The 15601-nt window shown below is 37.5% G+C and overlaps 1 protein-coding gene across 1 annotated transcript in view; it reads right to left on the reverse strand.

Moving 5' to 3' along the window:
* Positions 1–15601, reverse strand: part of SNX25 (sorting nexin 25) — an 81393-nt gene that overhangs the window by 40798 nt on the left and 24994 nt on the right. Inside the window, exons 4-6 of the mRNA XM_030271238.4 lie at positions 8064–8236; positions 7019–7205; positions 1278–1348 (exon numbers count right to left, since the gene is read on the reverse strand). Coding sequence (XP_030127098.3) covers positions 1278–1348; positions 7019–7205; positions 8064–8236 — 431 coding nt within the window. The remainder of the gene's footprint in view (positions 1–1277; positions 1349–7018; positions 7206–8063; positions 8237–15601) is intronic.

The raw sequence follows: 15601 nt of genomic DNA on the forward strand, positions 1-15601 counted from the left end.
ATAATTAATTATAGGAACAAACTGTATAAAAATATTCCCCCAATCAATTATTGTCTCAAAAAGACCAGTTGTAGCACAAATGGAAATACAGGCTTAGCAAGATTTGATTTTTTATGACGTTTTCAGAATTTAACTCTGAAAATTGTTCTCATTGTATTACTTTATGAAACAGACTTTCCATTCAATTACTTTAATCTGAAAAATATTAATATCTATTTCTATAATGTACACTGAATAAAAACCAATGCCTATTTTTCCTTTAATCTTGGTTTGATACAAGCAACATATTCTACCGGAATGTACATTTAACTCTACTTTAGAGTGTAAACAAAAAGCATTATTGGTGTTGACAACCCTACACTTTCTGAAACTTGAGCATGGACCTCAAGCTCTTCAGATTGCCAAAAATTTCCCCACCACAGAGCATGTTCATTTTCTGTTTCTGCATTTTTCATTACACTTGAATATACTTTTTAAAGATTTCCTTTTTGACACAAGGAACTAGAAAAATATTTTTTTTAACCTAGAGAGAGACAAAGATTACATGAGAACCTAAAATCTTATAGATGTATTTATAAAGAAATTATTTTACTACCTATTGCCTTTTTATTATGCATTGATACAGCTGAAGTATACCTCCCTAAGCAATGATTTGGTCAGTAATTTTGCCATTAAGATCATTTCCTGATGATATACCTCAGTTTTTACATATTTTGAGAGTCATAAAAGGTAGTATATGTAATAAATATAAGTACAATTGTAACATGCACTGCTTTTAAAAAGGCAGCCATTACCAAATCATTGCAGAAAGATTTAAGAGGACTCTTCATTGCAACTGAAAAACATAATACATTGAAGAGTCAAAATAAAGTCTGACTGACAAATTATACTGTATCCTTCCTTCCTCTGTGTTTTGAAAAGAGAACAGACAGATTTTGAAGAACAGATTGGATTAAAACAAAAGTGGATATATGATTCTCAGCATATGAATTTGTAATGTCAGAAATCCCAGTCGCAGCAAGTTCTGAAATAAATGTATCATAGAAATGACCTTTCTCACGATCCATCAGCTTAGATAAAGATAGGGTGGGGGGATAATCATACCATGTGAGCTTCTGGAAGATTCAGACAAATTAAACAGAAACAAAATACCAAAGGCATAGCATTCCTAAAATCTGTCTAAAAAACCCACACACACTGATTGCATATGTATGGCAGGAGTTCAAACAGCTTTTCAAAATTAAAACAACAGATGTGACTTAAAAATGGAATCTTACCTTTCTGTCTCTTCACTTGGGGAATATTGCTGATTGTGGTTGCCTGAACTATTTCCACTACAATTTGATACCTAATTTTAAAAACAGTAGGGAATAAAGGTGAAGAGAGAGGGGAGAAGAAAAAAACATGGTATTATTTTTTTACAATGTGTTCTTCATACAGCACACTTAAGAATTAATAAAAATCAAATACTTCTACTTCCTCTTCACCTAGAAACAGATTCATCTCATAGTATACCTGCAACCTAAGAAGCAGTGGAAACAGATTGTCTTGTAACAAAAAGGAGACATCCAACTAACAATAACACTGCACTCTTATCTCAACTGATGGCATTGCACAGACAGGTAATATTCAGTAAACACAATATAAAGTCACACTCTAAACATTAAATATAAGTTTTCCTTTAGGAAATCAGGATGGTAGTTCAGTTTAAAAGAAAAGAGCTGTCTGTAAGGTTCTTCCAAGCTAATCCACTCAAAATGGAGCATATATAAATTTGTAGAAGAAACAAATTACACTAAAATACATAAAACATCAAATTACTACACTCCAGAAATAATTAAAACATGTTTATCATCTAAAACTACATTTAACAATAGCAGACAGCTAATGCAGCTAGCAAACTGAATTTTAAGTAAAACTAATTCTGTAACTAACAAATACTATGCACTCAGCAAAGAAATTGTCAGTTAAGTCTTTCATAAACGTCAAAGTCCTGGTCATAACACTCCTTTCAATGCACGCACTTTGGTAGCTACTGATACTGGTAAGAAAGCAAGCATTCCAGTGAATTTGCTATTTAATTCTTAGATGAAAGCTGAAGCTTCCTAGAAAAGGTATTTCTGTGATGACTTATTCTCCATTTAATAAAGAACATGTGATCCTTAAAACATATTTACCTTCTTTCATGTAAACTTTTCTCACCATCACTCAATTCCCCCCATTTTTCTTACAACTCTTTTAGGATTTTGATTGTCTCTGGCTCTTTGTATACACAGTTTTATACACACAGCATACACTCACAACTACATTTCCAGATTTTTTTTCTGCAGCAAATTCTTCAGTTATCAAATTGAAACCTGAAAACCTGTCTGAAAACCTGTAATTTTTGTAACACTACTTACTTTTGCCATTACTGTATTTTGATTGTTTCCGCTCACCACCAGAGCTCTTGCCCAGTCCATCAGAGGAAGAGCAGCCCCATAGTAAGGGTGGTGGTACGGTGCATAGGAAGCCCCACACACTCAAAGACTTCACAAATTATTTAGGGCAGTTCAGTTTGACTTTTGATGCATTGATTATGTGATCTGTAAATGCCACTCACTGCAATGACACTCATTCACCTCACTCAGGTGTTGCAGGCTAACTGTGAAATCACAAATTTATCAAACAAGGTATAGACAACCAATTGCACATGGAAGGTAGTTCCCACTTACCTTACAATTTTTTCCTTCCAGATTTACTCCCATTTGTTCACTTTCATGGTTTCACGTGTTTTTATTACCAACATTTAACACAGCATTTCTTTTTTTCCTGCTCTTTGTATTATTTTAATATGGGAGATTCTTGGAGTTACATGCTCAAAGATACTATTTAGTCTGTTCCTCCCAAGCACTGGACTCCTGCTGAAGTTACTCAATGGGAGTGCTGCACAACACTGCACCAAGAAACACACTCTTGCTACATTGCCAGACCATGACCCTTTTCTACCTGTAACTCTGTTCCAAATATTCTAGTTGCTACATAGTCCGTGGTGCAGATGAGAAAACATCTAAGGACATTTTAAATGTGATGTATTAATTTAATTTTAAGGAGGTGACTGTACTTGATAAACTGGACCATTCATGGTCTCACATTCATATTACTTCCTTCTTCCTCTTCTCTGTTCTATTCATGCACTTCTCTCATTTCTTAGGTAAAATATGATACAGAGCCAGTAGTAATGGTCTTCCTTACCGAGAACTGTGCTGTGACTTTTTGCTGCTGTAACAATAAATATCAGAATAAATACAATACTAATCCTGAGAGCAGAATTAAAACTATCCACCAGTTTATTTCCTTATTATTGTTTGTTCTCAACTATGTTTTTAATTCAATGTCTTTTATCTTTAGTCTTCTCCTCACAGAGAAAGCACATGTTTCACATCTGATGTAAAATAATTCATCTTTTCTTCCTTATTTGTAGTAGAATTCCAATTAATCCAAGCTAACTTTAGTCTGAGGGGAAATTAAGGTGAAATTTCACTGTTTAACTTTTTCTTCTTGAAAGACATAGGGACAACACTCTATGTGAAAACTAGGTAATACAAGAATTAAAGTCTGTCTCCCTTCATGACAAACATCAAAGAAATGAAACATTAGAAAGAGCGGGTTTGAAGGACATTTGTGTATAACCATACAATAGTCCCTCCTGTGAAAGCTTTGCTGGTTTGTTGTTCTCACCCCATTCCCCCCAATAAATTCAACTTTTAAAGGGGTAAAGGTATGATAGGAAAACAAAAACACCCAAAACAGCTCCCTAGAAATCATCAAATTTCTTTTTATGAAAATATGAGCTCCCCCAATTTCCTTACAAAAATTAAAAGGATATTTCCACAAAAATAATAATTATGTTCCAAGAGATTAAGTGACTAAATGTTAGTGGATCACTATAGACACAAACAAATTATGAATCCTAAAGCTCTCAAAAAATAATATTAAGTAGTTACTGCATCATTCAAATGCATTCCAAAAATAAAATCCATAAAAGCAATGCAGAAAATCAATACAATGTTTCTTCTTAAGGTAGTGCTTTCTAAGCTAGGAGAGAAATAAGATTTAGAAAGTCCTAGCACCATTATTATCCTTTCAGGGAGAGCTATATGCACAGCAAAGAGCTTTACACTTGCTTACAAGGAAACCCACATAGCCTCCCTCTCTTTTCTGACTTCCTGCATGCAAGCAACGCACACCTTTCACCCACAGTTTTCCACTGAACAGCCAGAGGTTTTCCCTGCCTTCCCCACCATGAATACCTGGCTATAACCACAAGAAAGCCTAGCAAAACTCTGTTAATGAAATCAGTCTGGAAGGATGTCTTAGCAGCCCTCCCTCCTGTACTTTCAAGTGCATACATCAAGAGGCACCCAGGACCCTGCCTTCTTGGCTGTGGCCAGTCAAGAGCCTGAGGAAATGTTTATCAGTGTCTCACAGCCCCTTGAACTTAGCAAGGTATTTTATCTTTATTTTATTAAACAGATAATAAGCAATCTGCAAAGATAAGCACGACAGGAATGTTTAATACAAAATAATGAGTTCCCAGCAACTGTTGTGCCTTAGGATAAATTTCCCTCAAAGCTAAGCCTACAGTGAAAATTGCTACTGCCTGTATGTGTTCTTTACCAAGACGTTATGTGACAACATTATAAGTAACAGGAGGAGGCTTGTAATTCATGAATGTTATGCACTGGCTTAGAACAGACACTGAAAAATTATTTCCAAATAAAACCAAGAACAGGAATTCTTGATAAGCATAATTACTCAGAATAGCATCTAACTGGAAAACTCCATTTACGTAAAACATGTCATAAATTTATTTGTTGTAAGAGAATGGGAAGCATTTGCCCCATTCCCATCACTCCAACAGACTCTTACTGTGCTTCTCAGGGCTAAGTGCACAACAGCTTATTTGTTTCTTCGTATTTAACTCCCTTATAGATTTGCCCTGTGGTTCACTGTTGTGAATTACAGCTAAGTACCACCTGGTTTTGTTTGGTTTTCAATCCTTATAGGGACCACTGTTTGGTTTGTTAATGCAAATCTGCAAGCTTTCACTGGTTAATAATGAAAGCTTTGCCAAACAGACTACACAATTTGAGATGACTGCAGGTTGGCCCATCTTGCTCTGGGTGTTCCCACAGTGCTAGAGGACAAAGAGAATGGGAATGCTTCCTCCCACAGAAAATGCTCTTTAACCACTGTCCCAGAGGAAGGCCTCCAAAATCAGATACTCTTTCTCTTAAAAAAGAAGGTACATTTTCTCAGACATTTTCTATTAAAATACTGATCAGGTTAGACTACCAACATTTTGTAGGGTATAGAGGAACACATTTCAAGATGATGGTAGTTGGACTTCATGGACTAGAAAGGAAAAACCTAGGTGCAGCCAAAACCACATTATTTCATAAAGCAGATCTGCTCTCTGGTATTAAAGAACCCAATTTAAAGTGACCTATGAGCTAAAGAGAGAACACACTGAGCATTAATGTGCTTGAACAACAACAACAACATAATTGTTGGGTTTCTTTTGAAATAAACAGATCCATTAGTGTGATTATGTTAATAAATACATCAATTAGGTTTTAGGCAGAGTCTAATATAGACTAATTTCTGCTCTCAGGAAAGGCGCACTGTCCTAGAGCAAAAAGCAAATTTTACAGCAGATGAACAATAAGTAGCCAAGCAACAGAATCATTTCACCATCACCTAAATGTATTTTCCTATCCCAGAAATGCAAGTGGTTTCAGAATCAAAGACAAGACCAGAGAAAGGATGACGTTATTTGTGCAGCCCGCACACTCCATCCCAGTAAGAAATCTCTTGGCCTGATCAGGCCGAGAAGTTCAGGGTAACAAGAGATGACATAGAATTCACCAAATGTCATCAAAATGCATGTGTATTTCAGATGATTCTGCAGCCATTTGAGAAGAGAAAAAGCTGGCCTGCAGCAGCAATGGGAATTGGGAAGAGGAAAAACTACCAGTTCTGGTGGTAAGAGCTTAGGACAAACACTCCAGAAATGGTTTCGGGGTCCTCCAAAGCTTTGCCCTGCTTAACAAAACCAACTCAAGGACATCTATGAAGGTTCTATAACAGCAGTTATCTCTGTTCTCCACTTCCCAGTCAGTTGTTCTTTTTCCTTTACATAAATCAGAAGAGAAACAGCTGTAAAGATAAAGCAAGCATAAACAACTGATTCTTGGGCAAGCAAGCTTGAGATGCAGGCAATATCCCATATTAAGAGAGAGATACAAGGAAAGAGATGAGACAGGGAGTGAAATTAGTATGAAAGGGAGCAGATGCTATTTGCATTTAAAAACAGGCAAACAAACATCAAACAAACTTGTGATATGTAGGAGCTCAGTGATGTCTTTTCTGTTTTTAACAAGCTCCGTAGAGTTCATTGGCATGGTTAAGAAGGATGCAATTGGGAAACACCTCCCCACAATAGTCCAGGAAAACCTCTCATCCAGTGGTATAATGTGCTGGAAACTCAAACCCCTTCTTTCCGTGCCATACAATCACAGCAAGCTGTTCTGAATGCTTGGTGTCCCTAAGATCACTATAGTTCACAGTCACCAGACCACGCTGGACAGTCATAATTCATAAAGATAATGAGGAGAAAACCATCCACACCAATGGAAATTCAACATATTTCATCTAATTCCACAGAGGGAAGTTGCCAAGAAGAGTTCAGTATGCCTTTCATACATTTCAAACATTTATCCCTTTCAACAGTACAATCTCCAGTATATTACTAAGCAGAATTTTTATGCATTTTCTGCCACTGAGCTAAAATGCTGATTACATTAGAGATGTAACAAATGTTGTAGCTTATCATCCTTACTATCTCTGCTTCACCAAACAAAAAGAATCTAAAATTAAATTTAAAAAGAAAAATCACAATTCATTCAAGTCTAAGTAACGGGCTAGAAAAGAAGCATGTTTAGTTTTGAATAAGCTACAGTGAAACATTAAATACCTCAGTTGTTTCAGGAACTCCACATCAGAGCTGCTGTTAATGAGCTTGATGAACTCCTCATAAGAAGGAGCATATGTGTAGTCTTTCTTCTGATGCTCATTCATCTGTTCTCTGTACTCCAGCTGGCTGAGTAGCATCCGGTTAATGTAATCTGGATCACTCAGCAGTTCCACCACTGGTTTTAGTACTGGAGAGAAAAAATATTTTAAAACAAAATCCTTATGTTGAAGAATATCTTCTGTCTTGCAAACGAAAACTGCAGATAAAAAGCAAAAATAAATATCCAAGTTTATAAACATCAAAAATCCAGAACCAGTCTTCTGGACCACACAGTACATTTGAGATTGCACATATTTTCTTGATAAAACTGGTTATTCTATTACATAAATTGAGGTACATGGACAAAGCTAAGCTCTATTTGGAAAATTCCAAGTGTTTTCATTCTTTATGCTGTGTGTTCTGAAGGCTACGACACTAGCCAGTATAAATGAAAGTAAACTGAATTGTGCAATATACTTGGGTCTTCATAATTTCTGAATTTAACGGTGACAAAAAATGCGTACTGGATTTATAAAAAGTGTAGCTGATAAAAGCAAAATAGAAATCCCTCAATTTAAAAAAACTACACTGCATAAATCAAAGTATAAAATAATGAATTAAATATAATATAATGATTCAGTTACAGGATCCACAGATTTAAGGATGTGGTTATTCATCTGAATGTAATATCAAAGGCCAGAATTATTCATATAATCACTATAAATAATGCCAAGGCAAGCTGCAAAAGTATTCCTCTATGAAAAAAAAAACCAGAATAAGAAAGGACAAATTGTGTTTTATCCTGAAATGTGATAAACAGCTGGCATAGATCATGAGAGTTAAGCACATATATGCTTGATTTTGTGAATACAGTGTCTTGCTGTCTATCACAGAAATTAACTTTCAGAATATAAAAGCAGAGCATCAAGACTTATACATTATAAACTTCGTAATTGCTACTATTGTACATGTACAAATGGTTAATCATCTCTTATCTTTGATCTACCTTTTGTTGCAAGTATTTCTGCAAGGACTATGCGCAAGCTGACAGACCGGACATCCTTTGAGGGTAGGAGACAATACACCAGAACTTGAGAACATTTTTGCAGAAATCTTACTTCTTCATCAGAGCTCCTCAAGCATGAGTGCAGCAAAAAAGCTCTCGGTGGATCTTCCTGCCTAGAGGGAAAAAATAAAAAGGAGAGAACTTACATACCACTTGTATCAGAAGTCACCTATGATCATCAGTCGCTAATTGATAAAATGCTGCAGCATGAACACCGGGTGGGTGCTGTGCTGAACATGCACAGCAACCTGCTGCTGGGTGAGTAAGCCCATGATGCACACCGTGTTGTTCAGACTCTTCACAAACAAGTCTCTGGATGACATCTCTGAAAGAAACAGGGAGAAAATCTCCCTCACCTTGATTCTGTTCCCAACACTATCTACTTTATCTCTTTGCAGGTGTCAATGTCTTTCTAGACTTTTCAGAACATGCTTGACTGAACTGCTTAGTGCAGGTCACAGCTGTACCTTTTCTTTATACAAAAACAGCTGTAGAAGCAGGGACAAGGTATCCTAGCAGTTCTTTAATGGCCACATGCCTGATGTGCTCCAATCCATTTTAACAACAAGTTGACCAAGCCAGTGGTTCCAGACAGACAGAGTGTCACCTGAGAGGCACCACAGCAATTTACAAAGGCAGCTGAGATTTGTCATCAGTAGAAAGCTCTAAGGTGCTACAAAGGCTTGTATCTGTCATGTCTCACACCAGTACCTGCTCCTATTTTCCATAACATCTGCTTTCTTCCCAGAGCTGGAGGCTGCCATCCTGGTTAGGTTAAGTTGCTGTCCTACTCAACTGACTGCTACTCACAGAGTTGTTCTAAGCCCACTGCCTCTGTTTGTGGAAAGAGTGACCAAGAACTGTATATAATAAAACCAAATGTTTTCAGTTATACGCCACTATACAGCCAATAGTGACAGCTGAGGAGGATGAAAATATGTTTGAATAGTAATATTAACTCTGATTTTGTTCCAGTAATACAATAATTCATCTTAATGAGAGTAAAATTTGTTTTACAATTTACAGAAAAACAAATTTAAAGATGACATTTGGGTTTGATTTAACTAACACCTTTAACTCAATCACAAATCAGATGTTTTGTTTGCAAACAGGGATCACAAAAGATGTTTCAATTGTTATAGGTATGACAAATTTCAAAACAAGTCCCTTGGAACATCTTGGATATAAATACATTTTTCTGAGGAGTAGTGGTTTATGAAGATGACATGTAATCTGCATTATCAACCAGTCCAGGTGGTGCAGCTGACTGAGCTCAGAAAGCTGTTTATCTTGTTCTGGTAGGACCTTTTCTCAGTGGCAGATGCATACATAGCTATTTTCCTCAGTGCATTGCTACTCTTCTTGCATACTCCAGCCCCGCTGCAGCCCCCTCTACATCACATCAAAATATCTGTCATGTTCTCCCTTAAAGGCATTCATTATTTATCCAAACCCAGACAAGGCCTAGGCAGATTACTGACAGAAAGTCTGGGTCATTTACCTACAGCCACCTCTTATTGTGGAAGTAAAGTCTTCCAGACAGGTTGGTGCACCCAAAGTCAGCCACTTAGAAACACAGCCAGAAGCGTACACAAAAATGCTGGCAAACAGGATGACTGACTCACAGTGAATATAGAATAATTAAGGTTGAAAAAGCCCTCTTAGATCATCAAGTCCACAATTAAACCATGTCCTTAAGTGTCACATCTACATTTTAACACTTCCCTGGACAGCCTGTTCCAATATGTGAGCATCTTCTCAGTGAAGAATTTTTTCCTAATAATGTAAGCCTCCCTTGGCACAGCTTGAGGCCATTTCCTCTTATCCTGTTGCTTGTTACCTGGGAAAGGGCATAAACCCCCACTCGGCTACAACCTACTTTCAGGCAGTTCTCCCAGTAGAGTAATAAAGTTTCCCTGAGCCTCCTCTTCTCCAGACTAAACACCCCCAGCTCCCTCAGCCTCTCCTCATAAGGCTGGTCCTCTAGACCCTTCTCCAGCTTTATTGCCCTCCTCTGGACATGCTCCAGCATTTCCATGCCTTTCTTGCAGTGAAGTGCCTAAAACTAAACTCAGGATTCAAGATACAGCCTCACCAGTGCCAAGTACGGGAATTATCACTAGAAATTATTCCTGCGCATTGACAGCCACGATACAGAGTTAGAACTGAATGCAAATGGTGACTGCTTTTTGGCCTGTAAACAAACCCATCTATTTTGGACACCTTATTTTTGGGACATTCTGCATAGTGATTAGATCAAGATATACTTTCATAGCATAAAACAGACCCAAAATGCACAGAAAATTTCACTGAACTGAGATTAGCCTTCTTTGCCTTCAGTATCTATCTACAAGTCTCCTGAGGAATGCCAGTCTGTTTGGGACTGCAAACACACTGGAGCATTAACTGTACCTATAGTATCACCCATGCAAGAGACCTCTGTCCCCTACTGCAAAAATTTATTCCCAGTCAAGAGCCAACACATACAGCTTTGCTGAACTGGACCTATGCCAGGATTTTTCTGACACACAGTCAGGAGAACACAAATGGAAAATGGAACAGAATAAACAAACACAGAGGCAAATATTTGGTTCTTACCCTTCTAATTTGTCTAATATGTTCCTGCCTACAGGAATGCAAGGGAGGAGCAGAGCTGCCTACTCTCCCAGTTTACAAACTGTTCAAGAAAATCTTCATTTTTTTCCTGGAGTTGTCTCCATTACCTAAGATGATATGACTCTCTAGAACAGGTTTTCCTAGCCAAACTATATCTACACATGATCCAAAAAGCAAAAGGGAAGATACAAAAATACTAGAGAAACAAAGTCTTCAGGAAATTCAACTCTAAACAAGTCTTGCCTGTCAGTGCCAAACAGTTCTGTTCAACAAATCCTAAAGTATTCATTGCTGCTGGGCAAGAGAAAGAAAAGGAAGACTGAAAGCAGGAGAGGAAGCTTGGGGGGGGAAGCTGAACAGCTACAGAATAAATCAATATGACAGTGATAAATCAGATAAGACAAAACATACTGGTTTATATCCTCCTTTGCATGCATACAGGAAGCATTACAGTTCTATTTGTCTCATTGATGAGCTTGCAGGGAAATGCTGTGTGTCAACTAAAGGTCTGGCCAGTAAACAGCTGCCCTTTTAGCCCAGGCTTCCACTTCACTGATACACATCAAAAAAGAGAGCAGTGAGCAATCGGAGAAGTATTAACACCACTGCTCATCTACCAAACCATGTCAGTTTACTACCTTGAAGCATGAGCTAAAATGTCCTGATCAGGCATATTCTTAAGGCTTGATATAAAATCTAGATCTTCAATTCTGTGAGAATGTGGCACTGTTCATTTTGCAGAGACCAACAGGAAAAGCAGAAATTTAAGTGCAATCCACATACATGTACACAAAGCGGAGTGCTGCTACATCTCTCCAGTGTCAATAAAGATATTAAGCAGTATTAAATAACCCAAATATTAACATAATCATTCTTTCTTTTCCTATCTAATTCTGAATGTATGTTACTAGCACTGTGTGGTTGGATTTTCCAAACAAACAGTCCCTTAGTGATCCCAGAAAACTGAACTAAAACTGTGTGCAGATATTTTTAGACAGAGCTTTAAAAGCCCAATTAGCCATAAATTCTGAGCACAACTGTGTGCAGTCAACTAATATAAATGTGGCATTCTAGAAAATAGTTCCAAAACAGGCATGATACAAGCTCTGTAAACCAGGCTCAATTAATCTCCTTTAGACAATATTCAAATAATGGCAAGTGGCAACTTAATTCATTTGTGTCTTCTTGAACAATTAAGACTGAAGTAAAAGTGACAATAGACATCTGTCAAGATGCAGGTGACTTCAGTGATTTAAAACAGTAGACAGAACATACACTCTATACAGCATTCTTACAGGTCATATGCATCTTCTCTCCCCCATGAGCTACAACACCAGCCTTAATCTTGCCCAAATTCCTTTTCTGTAATTTTAGGAAAAGCCTTCTCTGAATTTTTAACACTATCCAATACTTTTATATAGTGCCAGAAAGCAAAGGGATCTCCTTCAGTTGCACCTCAAAGCACTGGAAGATCAAGCAGTAGAGTACAAATATAAATCAAAAGAAAGGACCAGCCAAAGTGAACTCCTTTGTACCAGGTCTGTTCCAAGCTGTACTTTTCTTTGGGAACAAACTGACACCTACTGTAAGTATCCTTGCTCAGAGGTCGCTTTGTGCATTTACTGCCTGTGTATCCCACTGAGTGTCATCAGTGTTAAGACTTTACCCCTTACAAACCTACAGTTCATCCAGCACTTTATAACTGAAAGCAGACCAGATTCGCTGCAATATTCCTGAAGAGAAGCAGTTAAAACACTACCAGGGTTATAGAAGTACCATAATTTCCTTCCCATACTATAAGTAAGCAACTCTGAGCCAATATCAACACCTTTTTAACAACAATACCTCATTTCTCAGGAATGCTGGACCTGTGGCCATTTCATAAGACCAGACTATCACCTGGAATTCTAGGTTTCCCGATACAGCAACCTCATGGAAATCATTTTTTCCTGAGAATCTACTCTAGATATCCATATTTTTGACAAGGACCATCTGGTAACCGTCTGTATTATAAAGACTCAGGAGTATTAAAACTTGGTTTTTATGGTTGGATGCATGCATCTGACACAAAGCACCTTTGACAAAGATAAGTCAGTTTGCTTTGAAATTAAGGCAGGAAGAAAATTTACACATACACCCTCCCCCCTAAAAAAAAAAAAATATGCCCCACAAAAAAAAAACAGCCAACTAAAGAAAAAATCAAACAAACAAAAAATCCCCACCTAACAACAAAACCATGGTTCTGTAAAAAATTAACAATTCCTCTACAAGAAATTACTTAAGGGATAGATGGATAACAAAGTGTTTCCTTCAGCCTTGATATTTCTTAATTTAGTCTTTCAAGAGACAGCCTTGCAGAGCTCTATTTAAGTCTCAATCAGTACAATTGTGAGCTGAAGTGCATGTGCAACTCTAAATAAGTGTCATCGATATAGTCAACATCCACCATGCATTTTCATTAAATCAACTCTGAGAACTACCACAGCCACAAGCAGGTTGCATCTCTTCACCTATATCACCCTCAGAGCTGTAAGCTTCTTGACAATGCAGCAAAGTAAAAATTGTTTGCTCTGTATGAGTTTTCTAAGACATAAAAGAAAAAAAAATTAGACATTTACAAGCCAGTATAAAAAAACATACTAGAAAAAATGGATCCACTCAAAAAAAACCCCAAACCAATAAAAAAAAAATCACATAAACCTCAGAAAGCACAACAAAAATAGAAACAGTGGATAAAGCCAAACCCAAAATTTCCAGAGCTGCTATTTTATCAAGATAAATGAGCCAGTTTTATAAATCATTTCAACTAATGTTTATGGTGTATAAAAACTGTCATTTATACATGCCACAGTTACCTCTTCCAGGAAAAAGCATTTGACATGTCATATTAGTAACAGAGGTAAAGAACTTATGAATGGCTTACGAACTGTGGTATGACCACATCAGCACTAGGATGTCTTAATGCTTATTATGGTGTCAAGGTTATACTCAATCATTAACAGGAAACCCAACTTCCCACACTGCAGCATGAAAACAAATTATGAGCTTTAGTCCTGGTGCTAGCTATGGGTTGAATTTAATAACATGCTCAGGCCTTGATTTTTCATGACTAATTTGCTCTCAGCACTTTCATACATAGCAGTTCCCATTGCAACAAATCTCTACAGCTTCATACTAATCCCATACTAATACACCTTTACAGAGGCTGACTGTGGTAACCAGTTCCTAGTATTTCTGGTTTCTGACAAATGGAATTATAAAAGAAAAACAAGACCTGTAGGAGCTGTTCAGTTGCTATCAAGATAGCTTGGATCTATAGAATTAACCAAGTTAAATCTCAAGTGTTAAAACTCCCATTGTATCAGCCTGCTCTTGATCAGTTTGTGGTGACATCATTTTCTTTTTTTTTACTATCTTATCACAATACACACTGTAATCACAAAAAAAAAAAAAATGAAGTTATATACCCTATATATGCCAAGGTATTCACCTGGGCCAAGAAAATTAAGAGTTATTTTCTCTCCTTACTCTCTCTGTAACACACAGAAAACAAAAGGAACATTATCAAAACATGTATCACACAAACCTTAATCCCAAACAGTTTACCACTGCTTCCCCACAACACTTTCCAAGAGACTTGAGCTCTAAACTATAGGTTCAGAATCCGCACTGGTAGCAGCCTGCAGACCCCAAGCATTCATTTTGCTAAGTCATAACTTATGCTGCAAGTCTGAGCACAAAAACACATAAAAACACTTCAGGATATACCAACAGATGCTGTGTAGTAGACAACTGGTCAGAAGCAGCCTGCGATACCACATATTCATGTTGGCAGAAACCAATTCTTCCTCTGTCTCTGGAGTCAAAGATGCCCCAGCTGTAGGTTAAAGACAGAGAACACTCAAAACCAAAAGATATAGGGAAAAAAAATAAAATACTAATAATAATAAAAACAAAACCAGTGTCATTTGACCTCTTCTTGCTGGGGTTTGTTCCAAAATCACTGCTTGTCAGAGGGTTCAAGACACAAGGATTAAGTACCTTCCAATCCCACATGCCTACTCTGCTAATTTTTTCTGGAGTTATTTTCTTCCCAATGGCTGGTATTGGACAATATTTTTGATTTGTGCTGAACACAGGTTGATAATATAAAGATGGTTTTGTTATTGCTGAGCAACACTTGGACAGCATCAAGGCCCTTTTCTGCTTCTTGAATCACCCCACTGCTGGAAGTGCACAAGGAGTTGGAAAGAAACAGACAGGACAGGTGACTCCAGCTGACCAAAGGGATATGCCAGGCCACGTGGCATCATGCTCAGTACATAAAGCTGGGATAAGGAGGAAGGGGAGGATGTTTGGAGTGATGGTGTTTGTCTTCCCAAGTCACTATTACATGTGATAGGGCCCTGCTCTCCTGGAGATGGCTGAACACTTGCCTGCCCACGGAAGGTGGTGAATGAATTACTTGTATTGCTCTATGTGCAGCTTTTGCTTTACCCATTAAACTGTCTTTATCTCAACCCACAAGTTTTCTCACTTTTAAACCACAAGTTTCTGCAGTTACTTTTACTAATAACCCTGAGCATGCTGGTGGGGCAGCGAGTAAGTGGTTTGCGTGGGGCTATATCTGGCTGAGGTTAAACCACGATACCCTACTTATCTAACGCAGGTAAATCTTATTTTGCCTATGCTGCACCCAGTGAAAAATAGCATTTTATTTAGCAAATGTTAATAGTTCTGTAAATATTTAGAGTAGTTATTCTTAGCCCAAAGAAAGGACAAGGGATTTCCCTCTTCCTTTCATGTAGACAGCTTCACAGAAAGGCACTTCTTATTTGGCTGCATCTCACTTAAGTCCTTTC

Source organism: Taeniopygia guttata, chromosome 4 (assembly GCF_048771995.1).
Source record: "Taeniopygia guttata chromosome 4, bTaeGut7.mat, whole genome shotgun sequence".
In the NCBI taxonomy this organism is placed as follows: Eukaryota; Metazoa; Chordata; class Aves; order Passeriformes; family Estrildidae; genus Taeniopygia; species Taeniopygia guttata.